This window comes from Manis javanica, chromosome 3 (assembly GCF_040802235.1).
Source record: "Manis javanica isolate MJ-LG chromosome 3, MJ_LKY, whole genome shotgun sequence".
Classification (NCBI taxonomy): Eukaryota; Metazoa; Chordata; class Mammalia; order Pholidota; family Manidae; genus Manis; species Manis javanica.
Window position 1 is genome coordinate 115,706,100 of NC_133158.1, and position 20,944 is coordinate 115,727,043.

Sequence of the window (20,944 nt, forward strand, 5' to 3'; positions counted from 1 at the left end):
GGTCTTTGCCTGGTTTTGGTATTAGGGTGATGTTGGCTTCATAGAATGAGTTTGGGAGTATTCCCTCCTCTTCTATTTTTTGGAAAACTTTAAGGAGAATGGGTATTATATCTTCTCTGCATGTCTGATAAAATTCCGAGGTAAATCCATCTGGCCCAGGTGTTTTTTTCTTGGGTAGTTCTTTGATCACCGCTTCAATTTCTTTGCTGGTAATTGGTTTGTTTAGATTTTGTGTTTCTTCCTTGGTCAGTCTTGGAAGGTTGTATTTTTCTAGGAAGTTGTCCATTTCTTCTAGGTTTTCCAGCTTCTTAGCATATAGGTTTTCATAGTAGTCTCTAATAATTCTTTGTATTTCTGTTGGGTCCATTGTAATGTTTCCTTTCTCATTTCTGATTCTGTTGATGTGTTTTGATTCTCTTTTCCTCTTAATAAGTCTGGCTAGAGGCTTATCTATTTTGTTTATTTTCTCGAAGAACCAGCTGTTGGTTTCATTGATTTTTTTTCTATTGTTTTATTCTTCTCAATTTTGTTTATTTCTTCTCTGATCTTTATTATGTCCCTCCTTCTGCTGGCTTTAGGCCTCATTTGTTCTTCTTTTTCCAATTTTGATAATTGTGACATTAGACTATTCATTTGGGTTTGTTCTTCCTTCTTTAAATATGCCTGGATTGCTATATACTTTCCTCTTAAGACTGCTTTTGCTGCATCCCACAGAAGTTGGGGCTTTGTGTTGTTGTTGTCGTTTGTTTCCTTATATTGCTGGGTCTCCATTTTAATTTGGTCGTTGATCCATTGACTATTTAGAAGCGTGTTGTTAAGCCTCCATGTGTTTGTGAGCCTTTTTGCTTTCTTGGTACAATTTATTTCTAGTTTTATACCTTTGTGGTCTGAAAAGTTGATTGGTAGGATTTCAATCTTTCTGAATTTACTGAGGCTCTTTTTGTGGCCTATTATGTGCTCTATTCTGGAGAATGTTCCATGTGCACTTGAGAAGAATGTGTATCCTGTTGCTTTTGGTGTAGAGCTCTGTAGATGTCTATTAGGTCCATCTGTTCTAGTGTGTTGTTCAGTGCCTCTGTGTCCTTACTTATTTTCTGTCTTCTGGATCTGTCCTTTGCAGTAAATGGTGTGTTGAAGTCTCCTAAAATGAATGCTTTGCAGTCTATTTCCTCCTTTAGTTCTGTTAGTATTTGTTTCACATATGCTCCTGTGTTGGGTGCATATATATTTATAATGGTTATATCCTCTTGTTGGACTGAGCCCTTTATCATCATGTAATGTCCTTCTTTATTTCTTGTTACTTTCTTTGTTTTGAAGTCTATTTTGTCTGATACTAGTACTGCATCACCTGCTTTTTTCTCCCTATTGTTTGCATGAAATATCTTTTTCCATCCCTTGACTTTTAGTCTGCGCATGTCTTTGGGTTTGAGGTGAGTCTCTTGTAAGCAGCATATAGATGGGTCTTGTTTTTTTATCCATTCAGTGACTCTGTGTCTTTTGATTGGTGTATTCAGTCCATTTACATTTAGGGTGATTATTGATAGGTATGTACTTATTGCCATTTCAGGCTTTAGATTCGTGGTTACCAAAGGTTCCAGATTACTTTCCTTACTATCTAAGAGTCTAACTTAACTCACTTAGTATGCTGTTACAAACACAATCTAAAGGTTCTTTTCTATTTCTCCTCCTTTTATTTCCTCCTTCATTCTTTATATATTAGGTATCAAATTCTGTACTTTTTGTCTATCCCTTGATTGACTTTGGGGATAGTCAATTTAATTTTGCATTTGCCTTGCAGTCAGCTGCTCCACCCTCCCTACTGTGATTTTACTACCTCTGGTGACAGCTATCCAACCCTAGGAACACTTCCATCTATAGCAGTCCCTCCAGAATAGACTGCAAAGATGGTTTGTGGGAGGTAAACTCTCTCAGCTTTTGCTTATCTGGAAATTGTTTAATCCCTCCTTCAAATTTAAATGATAATCTTGCTGGATAAAGTAACCTTGGTTCCAGGCCCTTCTGCTTCATGGCATTTAATACATCATGCCACTCTCTTCTGGCCTGTAAGGTTTCTGCTGAGAATAACAGTCTGTCCTTATCCTTGATCTTTCCGATTTTAATTACTATGTGTCTTGCTGTTGTCTTCCTTGGGTCCCTTGTGTTGGGGGATCTGTGGATCTCCATGGCCTGACAGACTTTGTCCTTCCCCAAATTGGGGAAGTTTTCAGCAACTACCTCCTCAAAGATACTTTCTATCCCTTTCTCTCTCTCTTCTTCTTCTGGTATCCCTATAATGTGAATATTGTTCCGCTTGGATTGGTCACACAGTTCTCTCAATATTCTTTCATTTTTAGAGATCCTGTTTTCTCTCTGTGCCTCAGCTTCTTTGTATTCCTCTTCTCTAGTTTCTATTTCATTTATTGTCTCCTCCACCATATCCAACCTGCTTTTAATACCCTCCATCGTGTTCTTTAACGATTGGATCTCTGACCTGAATTCATTCCTGAGTTCTTGGATGTCTTTCCGTACCTCCATTAAGATGTTGATGATTTTTATTTTGAACTCCCTTTCAGGAAGAGTCACTACGTCCACATCATTTAAATCTTTCTCGGGAGTTGTATTAATAATTTTACTCTGGACAAGGTTCCTTTGGCGTTTTATGTTTGTATATGGCATCCTCTAGTGTCCAGAAGCTCTATTCTGGAGCTGCTGAGCCCCTGATGTAATGTTGGGGGTCGTAGGGGAGCGGTACTGGTGCCTGGGGGGAGGAAAGAGCTGTTCCCCCCTCCTGGCTGCTGTGCCCGTCTCCACTGCCTGAGCCTGTGGGCCGGGCACACAGGTATAAGTTTTTGTCCCAGAGCAGCCGGATATGGATCCCTGCTTTCCACAAGCAGCCGGAATCCCAGTCTCCCCAGGAACTCTTCCTGTATTAACTTTCCAACCTGGTAGTCATGCGAGTCTCATGAAAGCACCATGAAATGTAGGTTTGTGCTCCCAGCACAGATCTCTGGAGCTAGGTATTCAGCAGTCCCAAGACTTCCACTCCCTCCCTGCTCTGTTTGTCTTCCTCCCACCAGTGAGCTGGGGTGGGGGAGGGGCTCGGGTCCCACGGAGCCACAGCTCTGGTATGTTACCCTGTTCTCTGAGGTCTGCTCTTTTCTCCAGGTGTGTGCAGTCTGACGGGTCCTCTTTCCTGTTGCTCTCTCAGGACTAGTTTCACCAATTAAATTTTCTAATTGTATCCAGTTTTAGGAGGAAGCCTCTGTCTCTCCTTTCATGCCGCCATCTTTAATCCAGCCATCTGTATGCTGGAGGGTTTAAGAATTTAAGTTATCTCCTATTTTGTTGACTATTTCATAAGATGTTTCTTATTGAAAGTGAGAAGAGGGAAGAGTTGACCTTAGTAAATTATAAGTAAATGGTAGAAATAAATTAGTTTCATGACTAATGGAAAACCAGTTGAGTGACCTGGAAACATGATCATAAATATTACAATTTACAAATGTTATTGATAATGACTATAGGATTAAAAGGAAAATAACCTGGTACCAACTTAATTTTAGGTTAAGATTTTGTAGCGTATGGTATTATTCGCTCAAAATTTCTTTATTGAGAACATTTTGATGTATGGAAAATGATACTGAATTTTCAAGACAACTGATATTGAAACTGCACAGATTATAAACCGGAGTATCTGCAGTCTCTTTCAGTATCTTCCACTATCAATTTACTTGCTTTTTCAGTGGGTGTAAATGGTACTTTTTTTCATTGCCCATTCTATAAATTCAACCCAGAATTTCAAGATACAACTGAGCTCTTTTATATCTGCTCATGATTATAAGCAGTAGGGAATCTGTCCTTAGAAGTTATTTGGGAATATACTAGATTTACTTGTTGTAAAGAAGAATTTATAAGATGCTCTTTTCTCCCTCTTTCCTTTCCTCAACTCCCTCCTATCCTCTTTCTTTTTTTCTCTTCCTCTTTCTTTTTTGCATCTTCGTCACTTGTCACAGTAGATTCTTTGGTGTTGTGCTTTGGATTTATTGTCACTGGAATAACTTGTGTAGATAATAAACAGGTAGAAATTAAATTGAAGAAGAACATAACGCTTTTACACTGTGCATTTTTCTGGTCCAGAATAATTTTACAAGATGTTTAATATCTTGGTTGTAACAGATTCCCCAAACTCTTCCCTTCCTTTTCATTCCCTTCAAAGCCTGTATCACCCTGCACCTGCACAGAAGCCCCAGGCATCCTACTCTTCTGCCCTTTCAAACTTTGTGTCATCTAGGTTTTCTGACTTTCCCTTTAAATACCACATTTGGACATGTTCTCTGCCTGGTAAATAATATCTTCAAATTTGTTTTGCATGCTTAATTATGGAAATAATGACCTAGAAAAGCTATGAATAAGCAAACTTAAAGAGACATCACTGCTGATTCATTTATTTATTTGGCAAATATTAAGTAGCAGCTTCTAAGTTCAAGGTGCTATGCTAGGCAACAAAGATAAAAATAAAAACTTCCAGTGCCTTCAACTTGCCCACAAAATAACAAGCATGTCAGAAAGATTTTCAGATGTGTTATTCCGTAGAGACTGCATCTGTTGGCTACATCACTCTCTTCCTAGCCTAACCATGACATGTGACATATACTAAGTGCTCAACAAATACTTATGGGAAGAATAAATGCCTTTTGAATCGGGGACATTATGGAGATATTTATAAGGTGCTGTGTGAGAGAGTTATTAAATACTAACTAAGGTATAGAATCTTATGTCAAAGTTAAAGATGGTACTTTTCATTCCCTTTACTTATTCATTTTGTATCCAAAAAGAGGTTAGGACTTTTAATAAGCTAAAATAAAGCCAGGTACTCAGATATTTAGTTTATTTTAAAAATGATATTTTATATGTCAAAATGATCATCATGATGCCTGAAATAAAAGTAGACACTCAATAATATAATTTTTTTAATTGTTCCTTTTTCATTTTTTACTTTTATTTTCTTCCTCAAGTTAAATTTCAGCCTGAGAGTGACTTAAGTTTTATAGGTTCTAAAACTTACACAATTTTGGGCATCTCCTTTGAGAAAATAAATACTGCATGATGACATGAAAATTAGGTACAAAAGTGAGTAGGGTGAGAAAATATATCACAAAAGATTAAATTTTAAAAAGCTGGACTCTATCACAAGTATTATAAAGTCCAGGGAAGTAATAAAATATTTTTAATTACGTGATGGATACATATCTATTTTTTCTTTTCCATTATTCATGTGTGTAATCTCTGAACAACAATCTTATAATACAGTTTTCAGTAGAAAAACATAATGTACTCTTTCCTATAGTATGATTAATCAAAATTGATCTTATTATTTTTTGTTTTATAAAGTTTAGCTTCATAGCTCATAACTGGTTATTTCATGGACATGTTGAGGATTGTTATATTTGAGAATTTTTTTTGTTATGAGATTTCAGGGCATTTCAAGTCCACCACTTGTTCCCCGTAGTAAATAACTTTTGCTACTCATTTATATGCTACAATAATGCTATGCATCCAAAAGCCATGTAGCCTCAGATGCATACAGTGGCAAGTGTTTATATCTCATGTGTCTGGGGTGGTCAGCTAGGCAGCTCTACTGATCTTGTCTGGGATATATATCTGGGGGTCAGATATCAGTCAATCTAGAATTGCCTTGGCTAGATATGCTCTAGATGTCTTACCTCCTTCTTGGGATCAGTGGGTTACTTTTTGCATGTTTTTCTCAGTGCTGTGACAGAGGGGAGATGAAAAACAGGAATACATGAGCTTTTTTTTAGACTGCTTGTATTTAATAAGTGTTGGCCACAACTAGTCAAATAGCTGAGCCCAGTATCAAGGGAAATGGCAGAATATCCTTCCAGGCCATTGCAAGTTTATATAGCATAGTCCATAGATACAGGGAAAGTGGAGAATTGGAATGTATCAATTCAATTCATTCACTAATGTCTTTTTAACTATTTTCCTTCATTAACTACAAAAACAGCTTTATGAAGTATAATTGACATACAAAAATACTGTACATATTTAATGTATACAATTTGATGAGTTTGGATTATGCATGAATGAAACCATCACCACAGTCAAGGTAATAAACATACTCATCAATTCCAAACCTCTCCTTGTGTCCCTTTCTCTTTTTTCCTTGATAAGAACACTTAATATGGGATCCATTTGAACAAGTTCTTTAAGTGCACAATATATTATTATTAACTGTAGGTACTGTGTTGTACAGCACATCTCTAGAACTTAATCATCTTGCATAATTGAAGCTTCATACCCTTTGAATAACTAAGATTTCCCCTTCCCTCTAGCTTCTGGCTATTAACATTCTACTCTCTGCTTTCATATGTTTGATTATTTTGGATACTTCATGTAAGTGGAATAATACAGTATTTATCCTTCTAGGACTGGCTTATTTCACTTAGCATAGTGTCCTTCAGGCTCATCCATCTTGTCACATTTGACAGGATTTCCTTCTTTTTAAATGCTGAATAGTATTCATATTTATCACGTTTTCTTTATCTGCTCATTGGACATTTAAGTTGTTTCTATATCTTGACTATTGTGAATAATGGTGCAATGAACTTGGGAGGGCAGATATATTCTCAAGATCCTGACTTCAGTTCTTTTGGCTAGAACCCTGGAGAGGGACTGCTAGGTCTTATGGTAGTTCTATATTTAATTTTCTGAAGAATATCCATATTTTTTTCTTTAGTGGCTGTACCACTTTACATTCCCACCAGTTGTGCACAAAGTTTCAAACTTTACATTCCCACCAGTTGTGCACAAAGTTTCAAATTTCTTCACATCTTGTCAACACTTGTTATTTTCTGTTCTCAGTTTTTTTTTTGGTGTTTGATTGTGGTCATTCTCTCAGAGATATGAGGTATCACCTCATAGTGGTTTTGATTTACATTTCCCTGATGACTAGTGGTATTGAACATTTTTCGTGTACCCATTGGTCATTTTTATATCATTTTTGGAGAAAATGGCTATGCAAATCTTTTGCCAATTTTTCTTAATTGAGTTATTTGTTTTTGCTATTGAGTTGTAGGAGTTATTTATATATTTAGGATATTAACTCTTTATCAGATATATGGTTTACAGATTTTTTTCCCCACTCTCTAGGTTGCCTTTTCATTCTTTTGTTTCCTTTGCTGTGCAGAAACTTGTCAGTTTGATATAGTCCCACTTGTCCAGTTTTTCTTTTGTTGCCTATGCACCTGGTATCCCATCCAAGAAATCACACTGCTACCAATTTCAAAAAACTTTTCCCCTATGTTTTCTTCCAGGAGTTTTATAGTTTCACGTTTTATGTTTAGATCTTTAACCCATTTTGAGTTGATTTTTGTTTATGATATAAAATAAAGGTCTGACTTCATTCTTTGGATGTGATGTGGATTTTCCTAATACCATTTGTTGAAGAAACTATCCTTCCCCTTCATTACTTTTTTCCATACCCTTTTCCCATGTGGTTCAGTGATTGAGTTTGTTATTGATCGTAAGAACACAAACTCCATTGTTTTCATTTTTCAAAATATAGGAGTTGGGTTCAGATAAAGGTTTACAATGAGATACTCCTTTTGGAAAGGCCAAGAGTGAGAAGATGCTCCAATGTCAGATTAGATGGTTGAACTCTATTGGGCTTATAATTGCAGCCTTTATTCAGCAAATGTTTGCTGGGATCCTGAATATAAATAGAATATATACTACCCTGCTTATTCTCTCTCTCAATTTCTCTGTCTCTCTCTGCTTCTCTTACTCCCTCCTTTTTTCCATATTATACAAGTGTGGTTTAGATGTGCTCCTTGTTTTAGGGAGTTTGCAACACAGTTGTGTGTGATTAGGAAAGAAAACATTTTTTAAGGAGCAACATTATAAACTGTGGTATATGGTTTAGATCTAGGGCTAGAGCAAATGAGAAGTGAGAAAAAGCCCTTGGTGTTTAGTGTGTCATTTACGCATGGCAGGAGTATCAATGTGAAAATATGAGGAGAGTGACATTCTAAGCAGAGGGAATGCAGTAAGCAAAAACATGGAGTTAAAAGGTTGGAGGAGGGAGATCAAATTACCAGAATCAGTAAATAAATACATCAGAGTGAATACTGCCATATAGCAGGAACGTATGCTATTGGCATACATAACCTTAATATCAGGCTGAAATATTTTAAGATTTTGAGTTATTTTTTAATCTTAAAAAAGCAGTATTATTCCAATAAGAAAAAACTGAATATCTTGAAAATAATGTATCTTTTCATGACCTTATAATCAATATCATTTATTGAATATAAGATATGTACATATAATTGGTGTAGACATCACAGAGAACTACCCTCAAGAGTATTGCACATTAGGGATGGAGATAGATGTGTAAACAGATAACTGTAGTACCATGTTCCAAATGCCATTACAGAGATAGGTCCATGAAATAAATATGGAAAAGGAAACAGCCATCTTTGAAGGGTTTAGGTGAGACTCATGGTGCAGTTAAATAGGGATGATAGACTTTCTAAAAAGAGAGGACAAAAGAAAAAAAAATACAGCCTAGTTAAAGGTCAAGGGGAACTTATGAAATAACAGAAATCTCTGTGAAACTGCTTATGGTAAATGGACTGAGTGATAAGTGGTAGACTGGAAATGTGGTTTGGGCCAGGTTGTAAAGAGCATTGAGGAGCACAGTAAAGACTGTGGGTCCACCTTGTAGTCGGTGAGTATTCATTAGAGTTTGTAAGCAGGACAAGGGCATGAGTAGATAGATGCAAGGAACTTGAAGAATGGTATGGCACAGTTACTGTGAATTAGGATGGTGTCTTTGAGATTAGCGAGGAGGACTGGAGACACAAGAGGAATTCTCCCTGAGTGGCAAATGGGTTCCTGTGAGCTAGAGGTAGGGTGCTACCAGGAAAATAAATGATAGATGGGGGTAAGTCATTTGCCGCTTTTCAAGATTTTAGGACACAGAAGCAGACCCTTTCAGAATCATTTTTAGCTTTTACCACTAAAAGTCTCATTCTGAATAGTTTACTGATTTCTTTTTTTTCTCTTTTTGTAGACTTGCTAAAGTTTGCAAAGCATACCATCTAAAAGCCATTATCACCTTCTGGTTCATATAAAACTTTCACACAAGTATCTTGTTTGTGTGCCTAGCTTTAGTAGTTTTCTCACTTTCAGATAGGAAAAAAGCTTTATAGTTGTTTTTTTTACTTCTATCTCAGTTAAGTGAACCAATGTTCTTAGCCTTTGTCCTGTGAACTCTTTACTTTAGAAAGACATTGTGCGCAGTTTGGGATTTCACTATTCTTTCTTACAAGAATTGTCATTGAACTTGGTATTTTCCGTAGTTGCATTTGGTTACAGTGTATAAGCACCTTATATTTAGTTTGTACCTTACATGTTAACTTTGCATTCGTTAGCAATCTCTATCAGTTAGAAATAGGGTTGACTCTGTGTTGCACACACTAAAATAACAAGGGCTTATTTTTCTCAGATCGGAGCCAGATCTAGGTAATTGAATGCTGGACTGGTGCCACTGCTCCACAAAGTCCCTGGGAACCCGATGCCTTCCAGCTCGCCTGCCACCACTCCCTCAGGGGCATCCCTTGTTTTCTGATCCGAGATGATCCAGCCACCACACCCCCACCCAAGTCCAAACAGCAAAAAGGCAAAGGGTGTGTCTATGAGCTGTCTTTAAGGAAGGAGTCATCATTCATACAAAGACCCTTCTGCCTACATCTTATTGGCCAGTACAGAGTCCATAGCCAAGCAAACTGCAGAAAATGTAGGGAAATGTAGCTAAATCATGTATTACTTTATGAGGAGGTAGAAATGGATATTAGAAATTTAAATTAAAAGTGAAGAAGGAAGAAATATGATATTTTGGTGAGATGCCCACATTAGAAAGCCAGAAAACCTTTGTTCAGATGCTGTTTCACTCAGTACCTCTCTATGTCTGATTGCTCTTCTAAATATTAGAAAAATCAGTCTGTCCTAAATTATTCATAGTGTTTGTGGTTGAAGATCAAATGCAGAGAAGAATTTATTAGCACTTTGAAAATTAAGTATTACACAAAAATGAAGTATTAGTTTTTAAAGTATTAAGCAATCATCTGAATGCAAACTTAATGGATATGTGGGGCGACCTGTCAGTTTTTACATCAGACTCTTTTTGGCAAGCAGAGGAATCATGTATTAATGACAGATGCCTCATATAGAGAGAAAACATTTCTGTTTGTGAAACACTTTCAAGAATATGACAATGCATTTGATTCTTCAACTCTGGGCAGGAAGGATTATTACACCCATTTTACAGATGGGAAAACTAAAGCAGCAAGGTTAAATGAATGGCTCTAAACCACGTAGCTTCTTAGTGGTGAGGGTAGAAACTATGTTGTCTGCAAATCTCTCAGACTTCTTTGTAATCTTTGCTGCTGCTTGAATCTTTACTCCTCACACTTCGTCTTGTCCACTTGGTAAAGTCTAGATCTCTAAGATTAGAGTGACAGACTCTCAGTCATTTGTCCCTATTTCATTCTCATTTCTCCCCAGCATGAATCAAATCCTCCATTCTGCCAGCCCCTCCCGATACTCACACATCACCCTGCAGAACCACCTGACTTCCTGTCCCACAACAGTGTTCTTCTGGTTTTGGACCACTCAACTTCTGCCCTTTCTTTAAGTGTCAGCTCAGGTCCTGTCTTCTGTGCGACACATTTCCTGAATACTTAAGGCCACACAGATCTTCGATTTTCCTGAACTTCTGTAACATAGAGAATATATATAGAATGCATATATTACATTTAATTATAGAAATAAATTATACGCTGTATCAGATTATTCCATATGTCTTCATTTTCTTTTCCTAATTAGACTTTAAGGTCTTGTACTTCTTAAATTATTTTGGTAGCACAAGGACAATGGTAAGAACGTAGGAAGAACAGGTTCAGAGAGGTCCTGGTCCAGTGTCAAAGATCCTGTTATGCTACATTTGTGGTCTAAGTCTTGATCTTCTACAGCTATCAATTAAACATTTGACTGAAGGCCAAATACTGTGTGTGTGTGTGTGTGTGTGTGTGTGTGTGTGTGTGTGTGTGTGTGTGTGTGTGTGTGTGTGTGTAGTTGTTTAGCTTACTATCCCAGGTTGAGAGAGTCCAGAAAAACAGAAGCATTCCTGATTAACTGTAGCCCTTGGGTCAATTTTTGTATATATCATATTCAAAACTGAGAAGATAACCAGAACTGATGGAAATTTTATCAGTAGAAAAGATGGATAAGAACTTCTAAGTCAAGCTGTTAAAATGAACTAAAGAGACACTTTCTTACACATGCAGTCATGAAATAATTTAGTTCATATCTGTGGTGCCATCCATAGAGTTAACTAGATGATTGCTTCCCTCCGTTATGCAATATAAATTCTTTCAGGGTAGAGGCAATGTTTTATGCTTATGCTCCTTTTGTAATCCCAACAGTAATAGTGCTGGAGATATATAATTCATAGAAATACATTGTTAGAATAAAAAAAATCTCCTTATGTTTTTTGAGTGTATAAATACTTTCTACAAGTAGACATATAGATGGCTGCATATTTTCAGCGATGGACAATCCATGCAGCACGTCTCTATTGCATCTTATGATATTGAATTAAATTTACCAAGTTAATTTTTAATGGTTTTAATGGCTTTGGGCATATATGTATGTATGTATATATATATATTCTGAGATATAAAATATGTCCATTAGAGCTTAAGCTGTCTATCTATCATCAATCCATCTATTTATCTATCTAGATTTACAGGTAAAAAATTGAACTATAAAGAGAAATGTTCTCCTGGCCCCAGTGCAGCTGACAGGGAGTCAGTGGTTTTGTGTTCATCTTCTTGTTCAATCCAGTGCTGAAGACCACAGGGCAAAGAATCAAAACAAGAAGCTTTGGCATATGTTATAAAGATCATATTTTATTATTATTTATGATTACAAATATGTTTCTTTTCATTGAGAATTTTTGGCTCAAATTATTTGTTAGGAAAAAATCATCTATATTACACTCTTTGAATGTATGTTCATTTTGTGGAGCAGAGATCCTGGACTCTCTAAAATCTACATGGGGCCCATACAGACCTCCTAATATAACCCCTTTACTACAGATGAGTGTATATGTATGTGATTTACCTAAAGTCACACAGGTAAAATAGTGGTGGTTCAGAGACAAGATTCCAGTTCTCCTCACTCTTAGACCTCCTCATTCTCCCCAACTCTTTTTCTTTTCCTCTCTTTCCCTACTCATTTCAATTCATAGGTTTTAATTCTCAAGAGGCATTATAAGAAGCAAGATAACTTATTCAAAAGGTCACTGATCCTTTCTTCTCCATCTTTGTTTTTCCCCTCCAGCCCTCTTCAATCTAATTCCCGTGGGCCTGCGTGTGGTGGCCATTCAAGGGGTGAAAGCCAGCCTCTACGTGGCCATGAACGGTGAAGGCTATCTCTACAGCTCAGTAAGTACCTTGTCATGTGCGTGTGTGCACACACGCATAAACTGGTATTGAGAGGTAATGGAGTAACTGCTATTCTAGGGAAGAAAATTAGAAGTTGAGGTCATTTTTTATTTTCTGACCTGGTATTCTGAAGATTTTATAATTTAGGATGTTAACGTTCATGCCCTGTTGAGAAAGAACCAGTTCCTTTCCATGCAATATAAATTCTCTTTGTCTGTCTTCTGCTTCTAGTGGATAATCTATCTTTTGAATTTTATCTTTCTATTTCATTTCAAGGGTTAAGACATTGTTCCATTCTCCTGTTACCTCCCTTTCAAGCTCAGATAATGTTTCAGGAAGCTAAATTCTTCAACTTGGGACTCCTCTGTCTTACTGTGGAGAAAAAAATTTCAGAATAGGTTGTGTTTTTGTTTATATTTAGTAACTCTGTGTAGTACTTAATACTTCAGATTCCTGGGATAAGTGTCACTAAAAGGTGATGGGAATTTATGGACTGAGCTCTGGGCTGGGATATTTGGGTTCCCTTTGTATTTTAGCTACTATTTCCCTTTGGGTGAGTCACTGCCCCTCTTTGGATTAATTTCTGGATCTTTAAAATTAGGGTGTTGGACACCATGTTGTCTAAGACCTCTTTTATATCTAAAACTGACACAATTAGGTAGCATCAGTGGCCACATTATAAGCACTGAAATATTTTAAAGTAGTTAATACTCTTCTGATACTTGTGTCAATCTCAAGATAATAATTTATGAATGGAGAGAATGCAACTGCCCTGAATCTTGGGATGTATGCATGTATGTATAAGCTGTGTGTGCATATATATAGGTGTTTGTGTGTGTATATACACACATATATGTATATATAAAATTTTTGTTCTTCCATAAGGATACTGTAGTTCATGAAAAAATATCCCTGAAAATCATAGTTAGAGATTTCCACCCTTACTTTCTGTGATCTCAGTAAATAACACAAAGTTGTTCAGGAAGTTCCCTTATGCCAACTAGATTCTAAATTAGTTAATGAATAGCTGTTTTTGTTTTTTTATTAACGTATAATTGATATATACTCTTATGAAGGTTTCACATGAAAAAACAATGTGATTAATACATTCACCTGTATTATCATGTCCCCTCCATACCCCACTGCAGCCACTGCCCATCAGTATAGTAAGATGCCAGAGAGTCACTATTTGCCTTCTCTGTGCTACACTGTCTTCCCCATGATCCCCCCCACACCATGTGTGCCAATCATGATACCCCTCAATCCCCTTCTCCCTCCCTCCCCACCCACCCTCCCCCACCCCTCTCCTTTGGTAACCATTAGTCCCTTCTTGGAGTCTGGGAGTCTGTTGCTGTTTTGTTCCTTCAGTTTTGCTTTGTTCTTATACTCCACAAATGAGGGAAAATGGTACTTGTCTCTCTCCACCTGGCTTATTTCACTGAGCATAATATCCTCCAGCTCCATCCATGTTGCTGCAAATGGTAGGATTTGTTTCTTTCTTGTGGCTGAATAGTATTCTATTGTGTATATGTAGCATCTCTTCTTTATTCATTCATCCACTGATGGAAACTTAGGTTACTTCTATATCTTGGCTATTATAAATAGTGCTGCAATAAACATAGGGGTGCATATGTCTTTTTGAATCTGAGAAATTTTATTCTTTGGGTAAATTCATAGGAGTAGAATTCCTGGGTCAAATAGTATTTCAATTTTTAATTTTTTGAGGAACCTCCATATTGCTTTCCACAACGGTTGAACTAGTTTACATTCCCACCAGCAGTGTAGGAGGGTTCCCCTTTCTCTGCCTCCTCGCCAGCATTTGTCGTTCTTAGTCTTTTCAATGGTCCTAACTGGTGTGAGGTGGTATCTCACTGTGGTTTTTATTTTCATTTCCCTGATAATTAGTGATGTGGAGAATATTTTCATGTGCCTATTGGCCATTCTTCTTTGGAGAATTGTCTGTTCATATCCTCCGCCCATTTTTTAATCGGGTTATTTGCTTTTTGGTTGTTGAGGCATGCGAGTTCTTTATATATTTTGAATGTTAACCCCATGTTGGGCATGTCATTTACAAATATATTCTCCCACACTGTAGGATGCTTTTTTGTTCTGTTGATGGTGTCCTTTGCTGTACAGAAGCTTTTTAGTTTGATATAGTCCCATGTGTTCATTTTTGCTTTTGTTTCCCTTGCCCAAGGAGATGTGTTCAGGAAAAAGTTGCTCATGTTTATATTCAGAAGATTTTTGCCTATGTTGTCTTCTAAGAGTTTTATGGTTTCATGACTTACATTCAGGTTTTTGATCCATTTTGAGTTTACTTTTGTGTATGGGGATAGGCAATGATTCAGTTTCATTCTCTTGCATGGAGGTGTCCAGTTTTGCCAACACCAGTTGTTGAAGAGGCTGTCATTCCCCCATTGTATGTCCATGGCTCCTTTATTGTATATTAATTGACCTTATATGCTTGGGTTTATATCTGGGCTCTCTAGTCTATTCCATTGGTCTATAGGTCTGTTCTTGTACCAGTACAAATTGTCTTGATTACTGTGGCTTTGTAGTAAAGCTTGAAGTCAGGGAGTGTAATCCCCCCAGCGTTATTCTTTCTTCTCAGGATTGCTTTGGCTATTTGGGGTAATTTGTGGTTCCATATGAATTTTTGAACTATTTGTTCCAGTTTGTTGAAGAATGCTGTTGGTATTTTGATAGGGATTGCATTGAATCTGTAGATTGCTTTAGGCAGGATGGCCATTTTGACAATATTAATTCTTCCTATCCATGAGCATGGATGTATTTCCATTAATTGGTATCTTCTTTAATTTCTCTCATGAGTGTGTTGTCGTTTTCATAGTATGTATGTCTTTCACTTCCTTGTTTAGGTTCATGCCTAGGTATTTTATTCTTTTTGATGCAATTGTGAGTGGAATTGTTTCTTGATTTCTCTTTTCTGCTAGTTCATCATTAGTGTATAGAAATGCTACAGATTTGTGTGTATTAATTTTGTATCCTGCAACTTTGCTGAATTCAGATATTAGATCTAGTAGTTTTGGAGTGGATTCTTTAGGGTTTTTCATGTACAATATCATCTCATCTTCAGACAGTGAGAGTTTAACTTCTTCTTTACCAATCTGGATGCCTTTTATTTTTTTGTGTTGTCTGATTGCCATAGCAAGGACCTCCAGAACTATGTTGAATAAAAGTGGGGAGCACTTTTATTCAAAAAAAGGGTGGGCATCCTTGTCTTGTTCCTGATCTTAAAGGAAAAGCCTTCAGCTTCTCACTGTTAAGTATGATGTTGGCTGTGGGTTTGTCACATATGGCCTTTATTATGTTGAGGTACTTGCCCTCTATACCCATTTTGTTGAGAGTTTTTATCATAAATGGATGTTGAATTTTTAGTTAATGAATAGCTTTTATTAAAACTGTTCCTTATATAATTGAGTGAACCTGGTACACTATATTCACCTAGTGTAAAGATTTTACCAGTCTTCAGATAGACAGCTACAGGTAGACTGTATTACATTTTTATTTATATTTAGAAGGTCATTATTCATTTTTATATTTATTTAAAAGATCATAATTCATGCTGTAATTCCACCAAAATGGTGTTCAGCTATTTGGGCCAGAGTTCATTTGGGAAGAAGAAAAACACAACCTGATGACAACATTATAGGCAGAAGGAAGTTGCATAGCAGTGTGTGTGTGTGTGTGTGTGTACAGACATGTCTGTGTAGGTGGTGGGGGTGGGAGGTTCACCTTGTTGGATTCAATGCCAAAGTTCCTGGGAGGGGAGCCTGGGGATTCAGTATAAGTGAAATTCATATTTTGCAATATTTTCAGATGATCTTTCTTGCTCAGAACTAGGGTCCAGGCGCTGTGGGGGCTTGAGCCCTGGAGGAGATCTTAAGAAATCCTTGACTAGAAAATTTTACCGTAGTTGCTTTTGTTTAGTGGCACTAACATCTCAGTAAAGCCAATAATCACCTGTTGAGTTACTTTAGATAACCTAGATTTTCAGGTTTCCTTTTTGCTTAAATCAAACTTACCTCATACCAATATTCACTATGCTTTTCCATGCTTATGGTATTGTGAGGTTGCTGGGAAGCAATTTCTGTTATTATAAGTATGGCGTCACTGACATAGATCGTCAGGGTACCTGCTTTCAGAATTACCCTTTCTGGATAAGATTAATAAGAATAAATCCTGGGATTTAATGTTAAATAGTGTGCATAGGCCTGAAGATTTTGTTACAGGAGTGAAGGCCAATTTGGGAGCAGGCAGACCCAAAAGAGAATTGTGTATCAAGGCTTCATCACACCTCTACTCCTGCTTGTCTGTGGGGCCTACCTAGCAGGAGAGCACCAGTGCAACCAGGAGCCATGCGGCTAACATAGTCTTCTTGAGGTGCTTTCAGTGTGTATCAAATCTTGAAGTTATTTGGGTAGAGTAATCCACACACACCACTAAGGACTATGACTAGAATATATGGCGGGGGCAGGGGGATGTGTGGTATGTAGTTAACCCAAGAGGTCCTAAAGAAGCTAACTTAAAATCCAAGGCAAATTTACAGGTGTCATCACTTATCTTGTGTCATTTACCTGTTTTGTATTCATATTTAAGCTAGAAATTAATTCCCTTATTACCTCTGACACCCTCCCCACCAATACACACCCACCAGAAGGCAAGAGAGATTGGTAAAGACAGAGTGATTGTTGGGTAGTGTAGAGCTAAAGTTTTAAGATCCATTTGGAAAATCTGTGTTTTAAAAGGCAAATTTAATCCCGATCATTGTATTTAATGAGATTGCTGATGCATCTGGATTTGTTTTTACCATTGTGGTTTTGTTTTCTTTTTTTATTTTCTTGCATTATTGAACCTTTTTCTTTTCTATTTTTATTCTCTTGCCACTTTGTAAAAATTCTGTTCCTTTAGTGACCTGACATTATTTTTTTTAAGGTACATACATAAGTGTATAGTTTGCTAAATATATTTAGTGTTTTCTGTCTTCCTTCCAAACAGCTGAAAGACCTTAGGATGTTTTCTTGCCTAGTACAAACCACCAACCTTCTCACCAGTTTCACTCATCACACTTTGAAGTAAAATCTTGCACACAAGTATTTATTATTCTGTAGCCAATAGTTAAATTTACTAACCTTTAAAATAATTTCTATACATATAGGATTCTTTTGTATGTGTGTGTGTGCATGTGTATGTGTATCAGATTTGGTCCCTTTGAGCTTACTTTTTCTTCTGAATGAAATCTTTACTTGTTTTGTATGTGAAAATTTGTAGATGGTGAATTCATTTGGTCCTGGAATCCATGAAAATGCCTCCTTTCACTTGTTGTTGGATTATGGTTCAGATAGTTATATAATTCTAACTAGACCTATATTTTCCCCAGAACTTTGAAATTACATACCATTGACTAATGACATCTACTGCTGACAGTGAGAAGTTTGCTGTCATTTTAATTTTCTTTCCTTTGTAGGTAATTTATATGAGAAATTTAAAGGATTGTTTTTCTCAATAGTTCATGGTCTGCAGGCTCACTATAATGTGTAGTTGCAAATCTTTCTTAATTTATCTTGGTAGAAGTTGAAAATGCGCTTTCAATTCCAAAGAATAATATTTCTCCAATTCTGGAAAATTTTAACTCTTAACTCACACATTTCTCTGTCATGACTTCCAGTCTCTCGTGCGGATTATGCTTAAATGCCTTGCATTAGAAACTTTGAAATTCGTCTACTCGAGCTGATGCCATCTATTTTGGGATTTCGGTAACTGTGTGTTTCATCTTTAGATGTCTGATGGTTTCCACTTAGTGTCTACCTGATGCTGATTGATTTCTTTCTGGTTTAACTGTCTGGATTTTTTAGAGAAAGCCATTAACTCCTATCTCTTTGAATATTCTTGTAATACTCTGTCAGCCTTTTCTATGAAGTCAGTTTCTTTTGTAATGAATTCATGTTTTAATCTTGATTTTGTTGGCTGTCATTTCTAGAATTACATTGAGATTACATTAGAATTTAGAATTATTTCTTCCTGTGTTTGGAATTTTGCTCTGTACATTTTGCTCCCTCTTTCTCTCACCACCATCTTCTCCCTCTGAGGTGTACCCTCATTTTTTTTAGCAATTTTTGGTTGCTGCTGTCCAGCCTCCAGTGGCCCTTCATTAAAATAAGATTTTTAAGAGTCATTTCAAGGCACCTATCCTAGGGTAACCTTGGGGCTAGGGAAGGGGGCCTGAGCTAGGGTGTGGCTCACAATGAGAGGAACTAGACCATGTGTATCATTGCTTCTTGCTTAAAGTAGTAGTAGCACTTTTTATTTCAGCCTTTTAGAGTTGGAGCAAGAAAACTACCCTAGCCATTGGTATGAGCAGGAGCCTGTCTCTGGTTCCCTGTCCTCCACAGAGGGCTTTTGCTCCCATTGACCTGGCCAGAGTGGAACTCAGGGAAACACTGCCTCTTTCAGGACATGAAGCCCAGTAGGCCTCCAGCTGCAACATGCTCAATGCTCTGTTTCTATTCCAAATGGATGTTTAGCTTGCTTTGATCCTGGCTGTGCCATTTGGACCTTACATATTTATGTTGTATTTATTACGGCTATTTGTTTTGAGCACAGTGGGTGCATCATAGTCTAAACTTATGCCTTCTTTGCCCTTTTATTTTTTGTTGTAGTAAAAAAACAGGTAACAAAATTTATCAGCTTAACCATTTTTACGTGTACATTACTGTGGTGTTAACTTTAGGCACATTGTTATGCAACAGATCTCTAGAACTTTTTCATCTTGCAAAACTGAAACTGTACCCATTGAACAACTCCCTTTTACCCTCTCCCCTCAGTCTTTGGCAAACACCATTCTACCTTCTGTTTTTGAGTTGGATTACTTTAGAACTTCACATAAGTGAGAACCATGCATTATTTATCTTTTTGTGACTAGCTTATTTTACTTAGCATAATGTCTTCAAGATTCATCCAGGTTGTAGCATATGACAGGATTTCCTTCCTTTAAAAACTAAATAATATTTCATTATATGTATATATCACATTTTCTTCAGCCATTTATTGGGTGCTGAACATTCAGATTATTTCCATGTCTAGGCTATGGTGAATCATGGTGAAATGAGCACGGATGTGCAAGTATCTCCTTAAGAGGTACAACCCCATTTGTCTATTTTTGCTTTCATTGCCTGTGAATTAGGTGTCATTCGTTTTCAATTCTTTCAAATGTATAACCAGAAATGGGATCATTAGGTCATATGGTACTTCTATTTTTAATTTTTTCGAGGAACCCTCATATTGTTTTCCATAGCAGCTGCATCATTTTGCATTCCCACCATCAGTGTACAAGGGTTTCAGTTTCTCAGATTCTCACTAGTGGTCATCCTAACAGATACAAGATGGTATTGTGGTTTTGATTTGCATTTCTCTAGGATTAGTGATGTTAAACACTTCATACACATGTTGATCATTTGCATATCTTCGGAGAAATGTCTATTAGTCCTTTGTCCATTTTTAAATTTATTTTTTGGCTGTTGAGTTTTAGGAGTTCTTTATTCTGAATATTAACTCCTGATCAGGTATATTTTCTCTTATTCTGTAAGTTGCTTTTTCATTCTGTTGATTGCTCCATTTTCTGTGTAGAACTTACTTTAATTTAATCCCATTTGTCTATTTTTGCTTTCATTGCCTGTGAATTAGGTGTCATCAAACAGACCACTGCCAAATTCTATGCCGTTAAGCTTTTCTCCTATGTTTTCTTCTAGATGTTGTACAATTTCAGGTTTTACATTTAGGTTTTTAATCCATTATGACTTAATTTTTATATGTTGTATATGGTAAGTATCCAATTTTATTTATTGTATGTAGATATTCAGTTTTTCCATCACCACATGTTGAGGAAGCTGTCCTTTCTCATTGTGTAGTCTTGGCACCCTTGCCAAAGATCGTTTGACTATACACGTGAGCTCTCTCTTCTGCTTCAGTTGCCTGTTTATCTATCTTAATGCTAGTACTACACTATTTTGATTACTCTAGGCTTGTAATATGTTTTCAGGAAGTGTGAGGTCTCCAGTTTTGTTTTTCTTTATCAAGATCAGTTTGTCTATTCAGGATCCTTTGAGATCCCATGTGGATCTTAGGATTTTTTTTTTCTTCTATTTCTGCCAAAAATGCTACTGGGATTTATAGCAATTACATTGAGTCTGAAGATTGTTTTGGGTAGTATAGACATTTTAACAATATACAATATCAAGTCTTTCAATTCATAACCTCAAAATGTCTTTCCATTTATTTGTTTCTTCTTTAATTTCTTTCAGCAATGTTTTGTAAATTTTGGTGCATAAGTCTTTTGCCTCCTTGGTTAATTTTATACTCTTTGTGTTGTTTTGGAAGCAATACTTTAAAAAAAAATA

The 20,944-nt window shown here is 36.6% G+C and overlaps 1 protein-coding gene across 4 annotated transcripts in view; it reads left to right on the forward strand.

Moving 5' to 3' along the window:
- Positions 1-20,944, forward strand: part of FGF12 (fibroblast growth factor 12) — a 536,490-nt gene that overhangs the window by 356,960 nt on the left and 158,586 nt on the right. For all 4 annotated transcript variants that reach the window (XM_037024241.2, XM_017672439.3, XM_037024243.2 and 1 more), the window contains one exon: positions 12,427-12,530. In XM_037024241.2, the coding sequence (XP_036880136.1) occupies positions 12,427-12,530 (104 nt within the window). The remainder of the gene's footprint in view (positions 1-12,426; positions 12,531-20,944) is intronic.